At 33.9% G+C, this 17,105-nt stretch overlaps 1 protein-coding gene across 1 annotated transcript in view; it reads left to right on the forward strand.

The window, feature by feature from the left end:
* Positions 1-2,031: 2,031 nt before the first annotated feature.
* Positions 2,032-17,105, forward strand: part of LOC150098082 (GTPase-activating Rap/Ran-GAP domain-like protein 3) — a 183,568-nt gene continuing 168,494 nt past the window's right edge. Inside the window, exon 1 of the mRNA XM_090406580.1 lies at positions 2,032-2,422. Within this exon, the coding sequence (XP_090262706.1) occupies positions 2,250-2,422 (173 nt within the window). The 5' untranslated portion in view covers positions 2,032-2,249. The remainder of the gene's footprint in view (positions 2,423-17,105) is intronic.

Here is a 17,105-nt window from a genome sequence, read left to right on the forward strand (position 1 = left end):
AGATTTGACAGCCAACCACTGCCGTTACTTAGTTTCTGATTACTAGATGGGTACCTGACTTTTATAAAAGTTGTGATAAATTGCAGCTCGTGATGGAGAATATAAAACTACCTAAAAACTTTTGAATTATGGGGAGAAATTTTGCGTAAAACGACACTTAGATTGATGTCATTCTTTCTTTATTATCTCGTCAATTTTTAAGTGTGTTTTGAAACAATCGCTGTGAATACGTTACGCTTATCTTCCCATGACATCAATACGTACGTAACGTCGCAGCTTTTGCTGGTTGAATTTTGATCAAAGCATAACAATTGAAGAATTCATCAGTGATATTGTTAGTTATGCTTAACATTTCCTGATAGAGAGATCAAGATTATTTATCTATTGTTTTGTACTTTTAAATGTTAATATCACTACATTAATCGAATGTATTACAAAAAAAAAAAAAGGTTTCAAAGACTTTAATATTACGAAGGTATTTTTTCTTAATCATTTTAAAGATACTTTGAATTACGCGCTACTGAAATCTTCTAATTGTTATCTTAGACGATATTATTTATGGGGGGGGGGGGGGCACAGTAAAACTCGTACGTAAACGTCACTTAGCACGTCAACTCTATCCTTTGTAATGACGTTGATTTAGTTGGTTGACGAAACCGGTGTGATGTAGCATCACAAAATCCTTACAATATACTTCTGTTACTATGGTTACGCGTTTTATTCTGCGTGATGGATTTCAAAATAGAAGAGGCTCTCTCAAATGTTTGCTGTAAAATCGTTTCCAGCATTGAATGTACAGTACAATGTATTTGATGTACAGTAGCGAAATACTAACTGTCGATTTATTGTTTTAGTTTCAATATAAAAATATGTATTCATACACTGTATTACGAGTGCAACTTAAGCGTAAAAGTACATGTTGGACTTTCATATAATAACTGAACGTTAGAAGGGAAACAAAGCACGATTCTGCCTCTCTCTCTCTCTCTCTCTGTGTGTGTGTGTGTGTGTGTGTGTGTGTGTGTGTGTGTGTGTGTGTGTGTGTTGGGGGAGTTAGGAAGTTAAATGTTCATCCCGCAGTTCTACTTTTTACCACCACAGCTATTTTTTTTCTTCGCTATTTCAGAACTCTTCAGTGAATGAAAAGTTCTTCCGTTTTAAACTCGAACTACTTCATTCTGTTCGACCCAGTGCTCCAAGGATGTGTTGTCTTCATTGGTCGATCCATTTCTTGAAGGATGAGGTTGTCTTCTTGGAACTTATTTCATGACTACACAAGATCACTTTGCAATAAAAAAAAAATAACTATTGAAAATAAAAGATGAACAAAGATTAGCGGATGAAATAACCGAAACTTCTGCTAAATGAAGGATGAACTCACATTTCGAAAGCGAGTTATTATTCTTTAAGAAAACTGCACGTTCCTGCTAATCTTGCAGCCCGTGCAATTAATGGTTTCTAACAATCACGAGACATGAAGAAGGCCGTGTAAAGATGGCCTTTACTGCAACAACACGTGCGCACACACACACACACACACTCTCTTCTTTCGTCACGTGACCCAGCCCGAGCGTGTATTCCCATTCATGTACTTAAAGCCTACAAACTGCCGTCGTCTAACACGCGCAGCTACCGGTTATTTTATGTCTTCCTAACGTTGCTTCCGTCGGTTATTTTTAACCCCCCCCCCACCTCCACCCTGACCTCGTATCACCACCTTTTCCCCTCGTGGCCGACGAAGGTAAGGAAGGATAGGAGGAGGAGGCGTCGTCGCCCGTACGCTTGCGTGTGCGAGTTCTGCGCAGGGCCCAAGCTCTGCCACTCAATCGATGCGATAACTATGCATAAAGTAGTATCGGCTACGACTGTGTATGGCTGAACGTCTGCAGTACTATGACTCCCTACGTGCCATCTGCAACAATGGAGGGTGGACGGTAGTACCGATTAACGTGTCCGTGTCGGTACTGGACTAAGTCGCGTTTTTTTTTTTTTTCTCCTCCCTCTTTTGTCCAATTCGTCATCGTCACGAGCACTACATAAGCCCTCAATGCACGCCGCATGCACTGCAGACAAAGCTACCTTGAGAGATCCCCTCCCGTGCAAAGGGCCACTCTGGCGGATGTCTTCGAAATTAATTTAATACCTCCATTCACGTGCACCGGGAGATCACACCTTTCTTTTGTGCTTGTGAGTTTTTCGTCCTTGGTTTATTTTCAGTGGGAGTTGTTTAGCGAGCAGCCCTCGTCGTCATGCCCTTTAGATTGGGGGCCAGCGGTCAGAGTAGGCCTCCGTCTTCGAAGGGACTGATGCCTAAGCGTGATCGGTCAAGATCCCTCTGCGTGGAGAGAGTGACCCCGCTGCTTCCTGTTCCACCGCCGCAACATGACCCGAATATTTTTGCCCGTCGAGTGTCAACAGTGAGGTTAGTAGATTTATTCCTATTCGTACAACGAAGAGACTGAACGTATACGTGTAACTGTTTTTCACTACTGTCACTAATCAACAACTCCGTCCTAAGCACTGGTGGGGACTTTCACGACGTTGTCCTACTAGTTTATCGTAGCCCGACAACAAATGACACTCGGGGATTATTTACGTAATTTTTCCACTATTTAGCTGCGTTAAGTACATTAACAGGTCGTTAACTCTTTACGTATTGTAAAAGGTTATTCAGTGTTCGAAGTTATTAAAATTACAAAACAGATTTTGAATTAACTCAGTTCAAGTAATATTTTTTTATATTTATTCATTCATCGAATTCAACTATCCTATCTCTTGATTTTTATCTTAAAATATTACGCTTATAGTAGGAAATCCAATATCTTAATACATGTATACAACAGATGTTAATTCGGTATGTTCTTGGGATTTAATAGCTTCGATGCGTATAATAGTTATCCTAAATGAAAGATGGCGCATTTGTTTCTACTAAAAATAACATCGCCTCCAAAATTTTTGTACATTCCATGAAGTTAAAGTAATATGTAGGAACTCTTACATCCACACTATCTTAATAGATAAATAATCAAATCAATTCATACTGGAAGGATTATTGTTTCTAAGCCTAGAGGCAATAGATTTCAAATTCATTAATCTGTATGATAAATATTTGCATCTTCTTATTCTTTTTTGATGTCCAATTTCTCAAGGTGCATAGGAAACAACACAGCATAAACCGCTAATCTCTAAATTAAGAATACATTTTTGATAACAAATAAAAATGTCTGCTTACTGAAGAAGAAATAAATTCCCAGAGAAAATATCGAACACGAGTTTGGCTAACTCATCTTCGGTTAAAGAAGATACCTTAGAAATGGGGTTGTTTAACCCTAGATCGAATTCTCTGCAATATAACCAATTGCAAGTGATTCTTTGAAATGAATTATAGAACATATACACACACAAATAAACGAAAAATTTGAAATTCCAGATCAAATAACAAAAAAAAAAAAACTATCAGTATACGTAAAGTAAAAACTTGAAATAAATGTTTATTTTTTTTTTGTTTTTTAAATAACATGTATTTGTCGGTTCTTCCATCATTAATTGACAGAACTCGTGCACATTAGCCATTCTCATAAGTGGAAGGACTTGAACTTTCGTTTCATGAAACTCTCAGGTTTTTCATCCATTAAAACAGACAAACCAACCGAAGAACACATACAATTAGTACAAATGATGTATCTCCTTCGCCCTTAAGCCGTAATTTCAACAAAGCCATATCGCAAGCACCAGAAAAGAAAATTTAGAAAAATATCACGACAATCCCAAGTATTAAAAAAAAAATCTCATGCGTGATTAATCTTGAAAAGACAAACCCTTATTGAGATGATGAAAATCTCACGTTCTTTTAGCAATTATTAAGATTTTAATTATGAGTAGTTTCTAGAATCAGATTTTTTGTGTCATTAATTGGAAACGAAACGTTATTCGTTTCAAATTCCTGAAATGCACTGACTGATTTATGCTGCAGCACACCTTTTATTAGATCGATTGATAAATTAAGCATATTTAAATACTTTTGTTTCCGAATTACAAAGTGACAACATGGCATCTCACGAGAAACACATTCAAAATTCTTAATGTTTAGTACCAAAAAAAGTTCACCCATAATCAAAGAATACCACAACATATCCTGTTTATTTCCAAACAAATGTTTCAACTGTCTTCATCAAAACTGGTACGTGTTTGAGGGTGTTAATTGTTGAACCTCTTCGTGCTCTTGTAGTGCATTGTTAAGTATCGTCTAACAAAGGTCTTTTATAGTGTTGAATGAGTTCATTATTAAGTGGAATTCAACAATAGTACTTAAATCAACTATTATTTGTTTTTTCCTCATTTCAATAGAGACATATCATGCTTAAAAAAAAAAGAAAAAACTAATTATTCTTCTCAGTGATTATCTGTAGTTACAATTTAGCAGTTTTCTTCGTTATTAAAGTTTTTTTTTCCTTTTGTTTTGTTTGGATTTGTGTTGTATTTTGATTGGTATTTGTACCATTCCTAAAAATAATACGAGATATAAAAATTAACAAAAGAACCATGTTGCTCATCTCCTTTAATCCATCTCATAGTAAGTCAGAAATATCATTTGTTTTTTTGAAAAGAATTCACAACATCCTAAACATGTCTTCAGTTGATTAAATTCACTAAAATTGAAATAATTAAATTCTTGTGGTAAACACGTATTTTTCTTTCTACAAAGAAAGAAACGTATGTAGAAACATCCACCTTACAGACGTCACTTTTCCGATTCCTGTGTTCTAACGACAAAAGAAATAAAAATCCCTTTCTAGTTCGAGTACCAATCGGGTATGCCGTATCAGTGAAGATTAAGAATTCCGTGAGCTGTAACTAGTTCGGAGACGTTACTAAGACACACACACACAAGGGAAGACGGTCTATTCCAGTGGGGAATCAACGTTACTAGTCATCACACGGGAAAGACTGCTCAGGTAATGACGCTACCGATAGCAGTTTTGAGGGATATAGGACCTCGCGACATTTCTTTGAATTCTTGCTTTCTCCTTTGTGAAGCACGCTTTGAAACACGAGCACCAAGATACCGCAGTATTTCAGCCAACTGATGGTCCGTGTCGGACTCTGTAACGATCGTAAATGCTGCTCCCTTTGTTTAAAATGAAGTCATGACATATTTAATTTAATTTAATTTAATTTTTTTTTTGGGGGGGGGGGCTTTTCTACACTATCTTTCTTCAATCTTATATAATAAGTAGAAGCAATATCAAAACGGTGGCATTCGCTTTAAACCGAGTGGTTGCTAGGTTATAGAGAAGCAACCGAACAACTCTCTGCTGGGTTTGTTATTAGGAATTTAGAGGGGTTTTAAGAGGAATGTTATGATTGGACGTAGTGTTCAGTTAATACAATGACACCATGTTTTAAGAAGGAGAATAATTCAAAAGTTATAATAATAGAACAACATCTTTAACTTTTGTTAGCATTTATTATTCAAAACTTGTATTTCTGTCATAATAATGAAACAGCATAATGGGAGAACTGGAAGTTTTATTATGACGTAACAATTAAACTTATACTCAGAAGAGACTTGAATCCATCTTTTCATCAATAATGACTTTATTGGATATGTCACTTCGCCGAACCAGTTTGTATTCTATTTTAAGGAAAGTTTCTCGATTTAGAGACTTTACGTTCTGTTTTATTCTGTGTACTATTCAAGGATTTCACGATAATTCTCTAACAGGTTTACGAAATAGAAAAATTAGAATTTTGCTGTCAGATACAAAACAGAATAATGCCCCTCAAGATTAAGTGAATAAAATATATTATAATGGAGGAAATACTATTTTTTTTTCTAACTTATTCTCAATTTTTCTATTGTAACTACCTTGCATGAATTTCAGCCGTTTATACTTTCCTTTTAAATAACTGAAAACACAATAAAACTGTTTTAAAAATAAATTTAAAAGGATTCCTCTGGGGAGAGGGGGCTCGCGCACATACCCACACAGAGCTCCCATGCATTGAAAAACACTCTTCATGCTGTTAAGATTTTTAGCCACGAGGCATACGTTTATCGTAATTTTGTTCGCATTGAGCTTATTTTTAGTGTAACAATACGTTTCTGATAAATGCAAACAATTGCAGTTTTTTCGAGTGTATATTTAGAAAGTAATAAGCAAAAAAGTATCTACAATAGTATATTTATCTCTTGTTTAGGAATGCGCGTTATTTTTCGAGGACATATATTTGTGTTAAATGTGTAGAAAGAGAGAAAACGAGCCATTATTAAACAGAACGAAAGTAGTTATTCAGCAGGCATGGATTGCGGTCTGTATCCCACCGTACTATAATTTCGTATTAACAGAACCTGTTTCAAATCAACTTACAAGCAACTGGAATTTAGCTGCATAGGGGGAGCGCATTTCAACCACCAGAAGTGCTATTTATCTCAAACTGTTTGCATTTATCGCGAAACTCCCATTTATTATTATAAAGTAATGACTGTAGTTGTATTCTATGCAGGCACTGGAAATTCTATGCAGGCACTGGAAAGAGTAGCCAACGTTCAGTGTAATGTTCTCGCAGGCTGTTATATTAGTCATCAATCAGTGCAGCACGATTATCCTATCCTTAAATCAACTGCTAAGAAAACCGAGAAGCAGTTCAACAGACGACATAAACTAATATAATGAGATAGTGCTAAAAATGGTGCGTGGGCATATAGGAAGGAAAAGAGATTCTTCCGATGAGATGTTCAGGCTATCCACAGATAGAGGTTTGTGCCAGAGTGGAACTCCTTAGCCTTAATTGGATATTTGGGGTTCGTGGTGATGTTTACAGCCAAACATTACTAGCAAGGTTCGATTTTTGGTGCAAACCTCATTCTGATAGGAAAGTAGACAGGTGGAAAGGCAAGAAGAGAGTTCTCTCTGCAGCGGTAATACCTAATCATTTATCACAGTATAAGTTCGTAATTTAGGTATTGTGTTGTAGTGGCGGGAATGATTCTTCTGGTTGGATTCAGACCACTTTTTATTACAATAAAGAAAATAAACATACAATGTGCTTTTGAGATTCTGGACAACTCTATTTTGTCCAAACAATTACCTTTTTGTTTTTATGGAATCGACTCAGAAAAGTGTGAATATAATAATAATAATAATAATAATAATATACTACGTCATATACAAAAGCTTTAGCGACATGGTTTGATGAAATGAGAGAACAGAGGGTTCGACTAATGGTTTCGATCCGAACCCATGACATACCTTAAAACGCCGATTGAGGGAAAGATAAACATTGAACTTCACTCCATGGAACGATTGAAATTTTTATAGAAGGGATGAAAATACCTTCATCTGTATTATCGACATTTAATGGAAAGTCTAGTCAAGTGAATGGAATCTATAATCGTAACCAAAAGTAATTGAAATGTGTTAAAATGAAAGGATGCGGAACCAGTCCACATAATGTATGTTATAATTTCCCAGGAGGATCTTGTTGAGGTCTGTCACTGCAGCGGAGTTGAATTGTGATCGCAAATTCCGATGTTAGCTTCTGTTGTTGCTCCAGGTAGATCTAACGAAAACATTGTTTTGATAGCCAAGCCAACGAGGTTTTGCATAGCAAACGTTGTTAGATATCACGTTTCTGATGACCTTTACTTCCGTCTCGGCGACACGTGTAATGTAAAATAATGATGGGCAGTTGAGATATTAACTAACAACGTGCCTTTTGTGTCAGCATACTTCGGCACTAGGTCAAGGTAGCCATGACCTTGAAATGTTAGTATTTCTAAAAGGGTCGTGTAACCCAACCTGCTTTTATGTATTATATTACCTTGTCTCAACTGAGTGCACAAAGCCTTTTTTAATGAGGGAAAAATGTTTTGTACAGTATGGTTTATCTTACGTATTTAATTAACACGCTAATTAAGCAGGTATTCATTTCTGCACTTAATGATCGCATTTCGTTAAATAAGCAACGTGTTTTCGTAGATTATTTTAACACTCGAGTATCGAACAGATGATTTTAAATGACAATATTACTCTCTGCTACAAGTCCAATTGATTTTCTCATTCCCATGATTACAAGTAATGTACTTTCCGTTGATAAATCTGAGCTGTTTATGCACAATTGGCTGCTTTCGATCAATTATGCAACACGTGTTTAATGTTGGAGACTTACGGGACTTAATGGTAAGGATAAAATTATGGCAGCTCTCCACGGGAGTTGTACCTTCGTATTACAAAAAGCCTGATTCGCATTTTTATCGGAAATATGCTGTTTAATATCTATGCTGAACACACACACACACACACACACACATCATTAATAACAGGGGAGTTTGAAATAAAATGTCGCTAGCGATTTTTTTCTCCCTTGACTTCTTATATGTAAATATTTAATCTTCGTTTGAAGGCGCCCTGAGTGCAATTAAAATAATTCTAAATATTTGCAACTTCCTCCATTCTTTTTCTGAAATTCGTTCACCTATTTGATTGCATTATTATAATAAGGCCAAACGGTAGGAAGGTATGGAAAAATCTTTCATTTTACTTCTATCGATTTTATGTCAATCTCTACTATTTTGACAACATATGGAAGAGTCTCTCCTCTTTTATGTTTGAAAGAACTTTCTGAAAAGTCCTTTCAAACATGAAGAAGGAAAAAATCCAAGCAAAAACAAAGAAAAGCAAATATGGCCTATATCGTCCACCCATACGTATAACTATTTCATATCCAGTATTTTAGCTTGACTTGAAGGATACTCATCTCACAAACGAACTTCGATCTTTATACTTATATAGCAGTTTTATATCTACATGTATTGATTAACAGAGAATTCCCGTTTAGATGTTAGATTCGGTGGCCAGTCAGGTCAGAATAAATCTGGCTTCATATAAGCTCATCATCATAACACTTACGGGTATAGACCATATTGGTCTGTTCCGGTCTCATTATCCATCCAGTATCCTTTTTTAAGGTCTATCCTGCCTTCTCTTTCCAATTGGCTTATATTTTAGTATTTGTTTAGGATGTCGGGTGTTGGCAATTCGGTTTACATCTTCAGTCCATTTTTGTTTATAATTGTTTAGTTTTTCTTTTTGTTTTTAGTTATTTTTAAATGTATTCGTTCCTTTTTTTTAGATCTAATAATGAGTATTTTGCAGTTCTTCTCATAAATCTCATTTCACTTGTTTTTATTCTTTGTTTATCTTTTTTGTTTATTGCGCAAATTTCACTGCCATATAATAATGTGGGTACTGCTAAAGTATTTCTTATTTTCAAGAGTGTTTCTTTTTGTACTATATTTGGGTTCTATTTATCAGGCCTATAAGCTGTAAAAAGTTTGAAGTTTTATGTCTTTTTCTCCTTCATATGATATTTCACATCCAAGATAACTGAAAGGATTTATCTGTTATTTTATTTTATTATTAATGACTATTTTGCTTCTAACTGGAGTTTGTCCACAAAATGCTATTGTTTCAGTTTTATCTATGGAAATTTTCATTCCAAACTGTTCTACTATAATGTTTAAATTATATATTGCTCTTTGTAAATTGTCTTCCTTATCTGATATTATTACCTGATCATCTGCAAATAATAGCATATTTATTTTGTTATTCCGGGAAATTTCTATACCTTGATTGTTTAAGGCGTTCCACTGTATTAACATTTCATTAATGTAAATATTGAAAAGTATTGGAGACAGAGATCCCTGTCTTACTCCTTGGTTTATAGATTGTTTTTCAGACAACTTTTCATTTATTTTTATTTCATTATCTTTATATATATTCAATATTGCATGAAGTAAAATATTTATTCTTTGTAATATAGTAATATCTATAAGTAGTTTTAAACAGAAAGCAGCATCCATTGTAGAGCGTCCTTTTCTAAATCCATTTTGACATTCTAATAATATTTTTCCACTGTATATTTTTAGTTTTTCATTAAGTATTCTGCTATATATTTTGTAGCATGTATTCAATAAACTAATACCTCTGTAGTTAGCAGATTTTGTTTTATCCCATTTTTTAAATATAGGTATTACTATGCTTGTATTCCATTCTATTGGTATTTGTCCATTTGTATATATTTTATTTAAACATTTTAGTAATCTTTGATGAAATTTTTCCCAGCAAATTTATACAGTTCGGAGTTTATCCCATCTTCTCCTGCTGATTTGCCATTTTTTTAAATTTTATTTAGGTTGTCCTTTAATTCTTTCATTATTATCATATAATTTAAGGTATTTTGTAAGTTTCTGGTGTTATTATTTTTGATAGCAGTATTATCAGTCCAAAGATCTGTAAAGTAATCCAAGAAATCTGTTACATCTATTTCACAATTTATATTTGTAGTTTCTTTTATATCTGCATTCATGTGTTTCAGTATTTTGTACGCACTGGGCCTTATTTTGTATATGTCATTTTCTGGTTTCTCTTTTGGCTATTATTCGTCTTTTTTTTATATTCAATTTCATCTTGTTTTTTTGCTACTTAACCATCTTTTAAAAGCCAACTTTTTATTTTCAATTATTGTTTTTATTTCATTATCCCATATATGTAATTTTTTTTTATTTTTATGATATTTTTTGTGTGTTCCTAGACTCTCATATGCTGCTGATGTAATAATTTCTTTTTTGTTATTCCATACTTTCTCAATGTCTTCATTTTTTTTTGTATTTTCTAAGTAGTTATTAATCCTCTGTTGCTATAAATTTCTTACACTTAGAATCATTTATTAGTCTTACTTTTTAATTAGATTTTGTTTCTATAGTTTGCTTTTTTTTTTTTGTATATTTTGTAGCCAGTTTGGTGGAAATCTTAGTTTTGCCTGTACTAAATAGTGATCTGTATCAATTTCTAGCCCTCTTCTAACTTTAACGTCTAGGAGAAGGTTTGCTGCTTTTTCATTTGCCATAAAGTAGTCTATTATTGAGTTTTGTCCTCTTGCACACCACGTATATTTATGTATATTTTTATGTTTGTGAAATGCATTCATTATTTTAAAATTATTATGTATTGTATAATCAATGAGTCTCTTTCCATTTTTTGTTTACTGTTGGTTCTCCGAATTTTTGTATATTATTAATTTTTTTTTATTTCTATTCTGCCATTAAGATCTCTGGCTATAATTATATGGTCTGTTTTATTTAATTTTTCATATATTCCTTTTAACTCTTTGTAAAAGTAATAATTTTCTTCTTCTTTTCCTTCTTCAGGGCATACACTTCAACAACTGTTAAATTTTCTTTATTTAATTTTAATCGCACTTCTAATATTCTTTCATTCCAGTATGTATAATGAGTTATTTTTGCTTTCATTGATTTATGAAATCATTACACCAGCTTTTGCATGTATTTGTTTGTCCACTCCACTATATATGATATTTTAGTTAGCTGTTTCTTTTGTTCCTTTTTTGTTTCTGTAAGAACTACAATTTCTATATTTTCGTCATTTAAAATTTTATTTAATTCTTCATCTTTATGTGCTATGCTTCTAATGTTCCATATAGCATATTTCACTACGTTTTTCTTTTTCCAGTTTGAGTCGTTTCCGTGTTTTCAGTCCGGTTTGGATTTCATTGAGACTTGAAAGTAATATGTGTTTCTCTATGTCAAGTGACCAGCATGACGATAGATATCCTAGTGGTGGAGCTGCCACCTTAAGACAACTAGGCTTGCCTTTTTTAGTAGATAGTGGAAACTACAGTTTGAGAGGAAAGAGTCACCCCTTCGCCCTCGAATTGCTCTAATAGCAATGGGGGAGAAGGAGTAAGAAGTAAGAGGGAGTAGAGGGAAAGAAGAATATAAGACCAGTCTACAGATATGATATACCAAGTGTATATTGTACGAAGTAAGATCAGGTTTAGCTTGAATATCTCGGGTTTGCCATGCCCGTACTCACCAATGTGAGCCCCTGAGAAAACTGCATATAAACTTTAAAGTAATATTTCATAAAAATAGCTACGTATATTAAACAATAGCCAATTTCAAAAAGCCGAAGACCAGCTGCAATTACAAGCGATTATTTAATGACATTATTAATAATTCTTTCTAGTGTTATTATTGCAGTTATGGTGGTCTCAAATTTCAGAGACATTTTTGACAAGGAAAAATGTTGAATGGTATCAGGTAGATCTTAGGACTTGGCACACTTTTCATATAAAACAGTTTTTTTTCCTATGATATTTATTTTTTAATCATGTAGGTAAAACAATCAGTTATTAATTGATATAAATCAGCTGAACGATGCTATCTCTAGAGGGATCCACGGAAGTTTCCTTTCTTTTCCTCGTTTACAACTACCAAGGGATCTTAAACAATAAAATAATTCGTCCAAAAAGAAAAGATCAATTATATGATAGGAGATTGAGCAACATCCCGAGTTTATTTTGCATATTGGGAAGAATTTCATGGAAGAACACTTAAACCACATTAAAAATTGATTGAAATTAGTTGAACAATAAGCTGTCGTCCTTCTTCCTTTTACTGAATGCAAGTGTCATAAAAAGAGGTTATATTATTTAACCAAATTCGTTTAAGCAATTAGTTTATTATTACATTAATCGTGAGGCATGCGCAGCTCATAACTCACTTTCGAGGAAAGTAATTTCTCGTCGTCTGCAGTGTTTTAATTTAAATAGAGAATATTGATGAGCAAAAACATCGATTAATATCTGGCAGTATTCGATGAAATTATTCTGGAAATATTCCATCTGATGAATAATGCTCTTTGTACCGTTATTCTTGATAGCACGATGAGAAGGGAAAAAATGTGTCGTCTTACTGGAAGTGGAACCTTCAGCTGAAGATTTTATCGTTTGTTTTTTTTGTGTGCAGAAAATAAAGTGTTTAGCAAATACACGAGATTTTGTTTGCTGATCCTATTGAGACACGAAATAATATGATTGAATGCGCTCTAAATTCGACTTGTTCCGTGCTCTTCTCAAGCGGAAAAGTTTTGCCTGCGTAATCGTATTGGTCATCGGTATTCTGTCGGCAGAAGGATACATTTTTATTCACAAAAGCGACAGCTTGTCCAACTACCAAACTGCGATGTTGTTCAGATGTCCTCGGGAAAGAGAAAGAACGAACGGGCGATTCTAACCGTATACTCGATGTGATATCGAGTTACGGATGTAACGAAGGAAACACGAAAGAGAAACTAAATGATCGATCACGACGCGATGGACATCTTAAAGAAACCGGAAATATCTTAAATGCTGGTTTCCTGTTTGGCATCTTTTTTCTTATCACATTTGACGATGTTCATGACCATCATTCCCCACTTATACGCAGACTTGAAGTTCTTTTATTGAATTCGGTAATGAAAACCCCCTCAGGTAGAAAATGCATTTTTTACGCAGTTATTCCTTTCAACTAAAAGAAGGGTTGTGGGCATCATTTTGCAATCACGCATCGTGATCAATGCTGGTGCTTGGAGTAAAATTATTTCTTCATTCGTATATGCAGAAAATCAATAGGCAATACAAGCCCATGGAATCGCATCTTCTACTTCAAGAACGTGTATTTAAAATGCAAAACGATTCGTCTGTTGTTTTCTGATCTCTTAAATCGTAATCACAAAGGTGAAATTTGATTTTAAATTTCTCTGAGACACCCCCCTCCCATTCCTTTTTTCGTTTTACAGATTATTCCGTGTGGAATTTTTGAATCTGAATTATTGATATCACCGTAAATACTAACAATGAAAATAAGTAACAGCATAATTTTTATTCTGGCAGACGTAGTCATGGATGGATCGTTGTATATGCCAGGCGATGCGAGTTCGATTCCAGAAATGAAATCATTACTTTGTGTATAGTTATAAGATAAAACAGTAAAAAAAAAAAAAAAAAAAAAGCAATGCGTATTAAAAGTAATAAAAAGTTATGGTCACCTTTTGAGACGGGCTAATTAGCCTTCAGTCTGAAAAAAAAAAGAGTTCTTAGAAGTGCTTCTCTAACCATAGGCTGGATTCGAACCCGTCTTTCTGACAAAAATGAATGTGGCGTTCTTCTGACACGTGACAGAGACAAAGAAGGGAACAGAGAGAGAGACATGCTTCTGACATTTTTTTTTTCCTGTCTGTTGGAAAGCAATTTTAGATTTTTATTAGCTGGCCTAAATTTTAAAAATGCCGACGTAACTTTAATATAAATGACAGTAACATACGTAAAGTTTAAATAAAGCAAGGGGATAGGCAAAAAAAGAAAAGAAAAAAAAAAACTTTTTTTAAAAGGTTTTCTTTCCTTTCAGATTGGATGTATCAACAGACATAAAACTGCGCTTAACAAGAAAATTAGATATTCGGAAACTTTACAGACATTCGACTGTCTCTGCAGTAGCTTTTCTTTTTTGCTTGTTAAGCTTTGTGTTAAACGGCTGGATATAAAAATATTCTGGAACAGGCCATTGTTCTGTCATCTTGGAAGTTCTTCTTATATTTATTAATAAGATTAAAATATATACATGACAACAAACGTTAAATATCTACAAAACAAAAGCCATTTTTAATAACTTCGGTCTTTAATGTTCCAGCAAACAGACTGGTAGTTTAGAACTGAAATGGCTTCGCTTTCAAGTCACAGGCTGTCTCATTAGGCTGTTTTTAGCGAAATTTAGTGTTTGCAAATTTAGATTGAATAAGCAACAAACACCCGGTGGTGTTTTCCCGGCATAGTTTCAAACACTAGCCGGTGCAGGAAGGAAATTTGTAATAAAATATTTCATTTTTTTTCTTAGAAAAGGAGTTTCTTATGAGTTAAACAAGAGCAGCTAGTGGTTTAATATTTTCGTTTCTTCTTGTGAAGATACACGAATACTCTCTCTCTCTCTCTCTCTCTCTCTCTCTCTCTCTCTCTCTCTCTCTCTCTCTCTCTCTCTCTCTCTATCTATCTTGTGTGTGTGTGTGTGTGGAAAGCCCTTTTCCTATTTCATTTTCCCCAAAAAAATATTGAAATCCGCAGTAATCTTGCATATTTCCAATGCATTTTTTTCATCCGAAAGTAGATCCTCCTATTTATGGAGTAAATTCCAATTGAATAGAACCATTGGAAGTAGGATCCTTATATCATACATTTGAGCGACGGACGCTCAACTTCTTTCTTCTTGACAAAATCCGCTTCCTTCAACGCACACACACTCTATCTACTTAGCTAAATGCCAACCTGATGCAAGGAGACCTATGGTCCCACAGAAACTAGAAGGAATTTCGTCATATCCGTCTTAGAACCATCAACAAACGAAACTATTTCATGATCGATTAGATCCATCAGACACACGTGTATCAAAGCCGGCAAAGGTTGGTCGATTGGTAGAGCCTCTGCTACTAATGGTTCAGTTAAGTAAGTTTGAACGCGGTTAGTAGTTGGAAGGGAAATCGTTCGATGCTGTTGGCACACTTTCCCTCGATGAGTCTTTGGACTCCCTGGAGGTGTCAAATCATAATAATAATAAATCAAGAACATCAATATCTATGTCCGTTACTGGATATGACGCCATATAAGCCTTACATTACATATCTCTTAAATAAGAATTATTCTTGCTTTATAAATTCCTTGCTCGACGTGAAGTAATTAACAGAGGATTCTGTATACACTCCTACAAAGTATAGAGAAAGAAAAAGAATAATTGGTGGATAAAATGCTTTTTTAGGCTTAGTACTTTTTGTTATTTTAGAGTTGAAGATGGTAAGTGCAAGTGTTCCATACTTGCACTAAACAGATTACGAAGACGTTGCTTATAACATATTTCTTACGCCACTTGCGAAACATATTTCCTTTCTAATTAGTTGAAGCACGTGCGTCAAGAATACTCTTGAAGTAAGCTGTTTATTTGATTTCATGTTCTGTGTAATGTTAGTTAAAGTGCATTTTAGATTGAATTATCTTATGACCTTATAGTAAGACTCACTGAAAATTTGTAAGAGAAGGAAAAGAAGTATAAAATATTTATACTAACTGAAGTTATAAACATAAGTTTTAAATTAATTTCTACATATCTTAAAATGCAGTCAAAATTTTTGCCGGCAGTCATTCATTTTTAAACACGAACAAAGTAATCGATGCAGAGTCATCATTTGTAATCAAACTATTGATGTTGACGAAGACTCAATAAGGTTAAAGTGTTATGGGTGAGTCTATTTTAATGTTCAACATTTCTAGAATAATTTATTCGTTATAAAACGAAGCTAATAGGAGTTTGCACTTTTTTTTGCGAAATGCAACCGTAATAAAAGTAAATAAAAATAATTAATTACTTCTTTCTCAAAAAAATTTTATTCTCACTTTAACGTTAGGATCCTTGATCACAATCCATGGGATCAATATAATCATTTCGAAAGACATTCTTTATATTATTATTTTTTCTGGACTGTATATATCTTTAGAAAATGCAAGTGCATTTTCGATATATTTTTATATAGCGAGAGCAGCTGAATTCAATACAAGTTGCGTTAAATTATCCAGTAGAATGTAAAGCATGAGTCATAGAAACGCATGCTATTAAATCACGCGCAAACTTCTATTGTTTAACTGAGCAAAAGCAAAATATGGGTTAAAACGAAAATGCGATTTCTTATTAAGTATAAATACATCACTCTACCTATCTTGGAGAAAATTTCCCACGATCTTTTCATAAATTCAAGTCCAAGAAATACTTTATTAGCGTATGTGAAGCAATTATAAAATGTTTCAGGAAAAATTTTACCTTTACAGTCATGTAAAGATGCCTGATTTTAAAGTGTGGGGACAATTTTTAAGGTTTTTCGTTTATTTGTATGCATGCTCAGAAAAACAATGTTTGATTTGGCTATCTAATCCATATTAGTAAAATTATAAAACTTCAAACATTGTATCTCGGTTGTTGTAATTATGCCAATTATGTCCTAATTGCGTTGTAAAACTAAACAAAATTGATTGCATGTATGAATACAAATATTAGGTGGTACAATTCGCGAATGATTCCCCTTGAGCAGAAATGGGAAATGCACTGTCATTAGTCAATGCTGACAGTTCTTAATGTATGCTATCCTGAATCGAATATATTTTTTTCTCTTTTGCTCTTAGCCAGTAATTTGAATGTTAAAAGTTGTTCTCAACTTATCTTAATC

The sequence above is a fragment of the Typopeltis vanoorti genome, chromosome 16 (genome assembly GCF_054136105.1).
Source record: "Typopeltis vanoorti isolate ZY-2024b chromosome 16, IOZ_Tvanoo_1.0, whole genome shotgun sequence".
Lineage (NCBI taxonomy): Eukaryota > Metazoa > Arthropoda > Arachnida > Uropygi > Thelyphonidae > Typopeltis > Typopeltis vanoorti.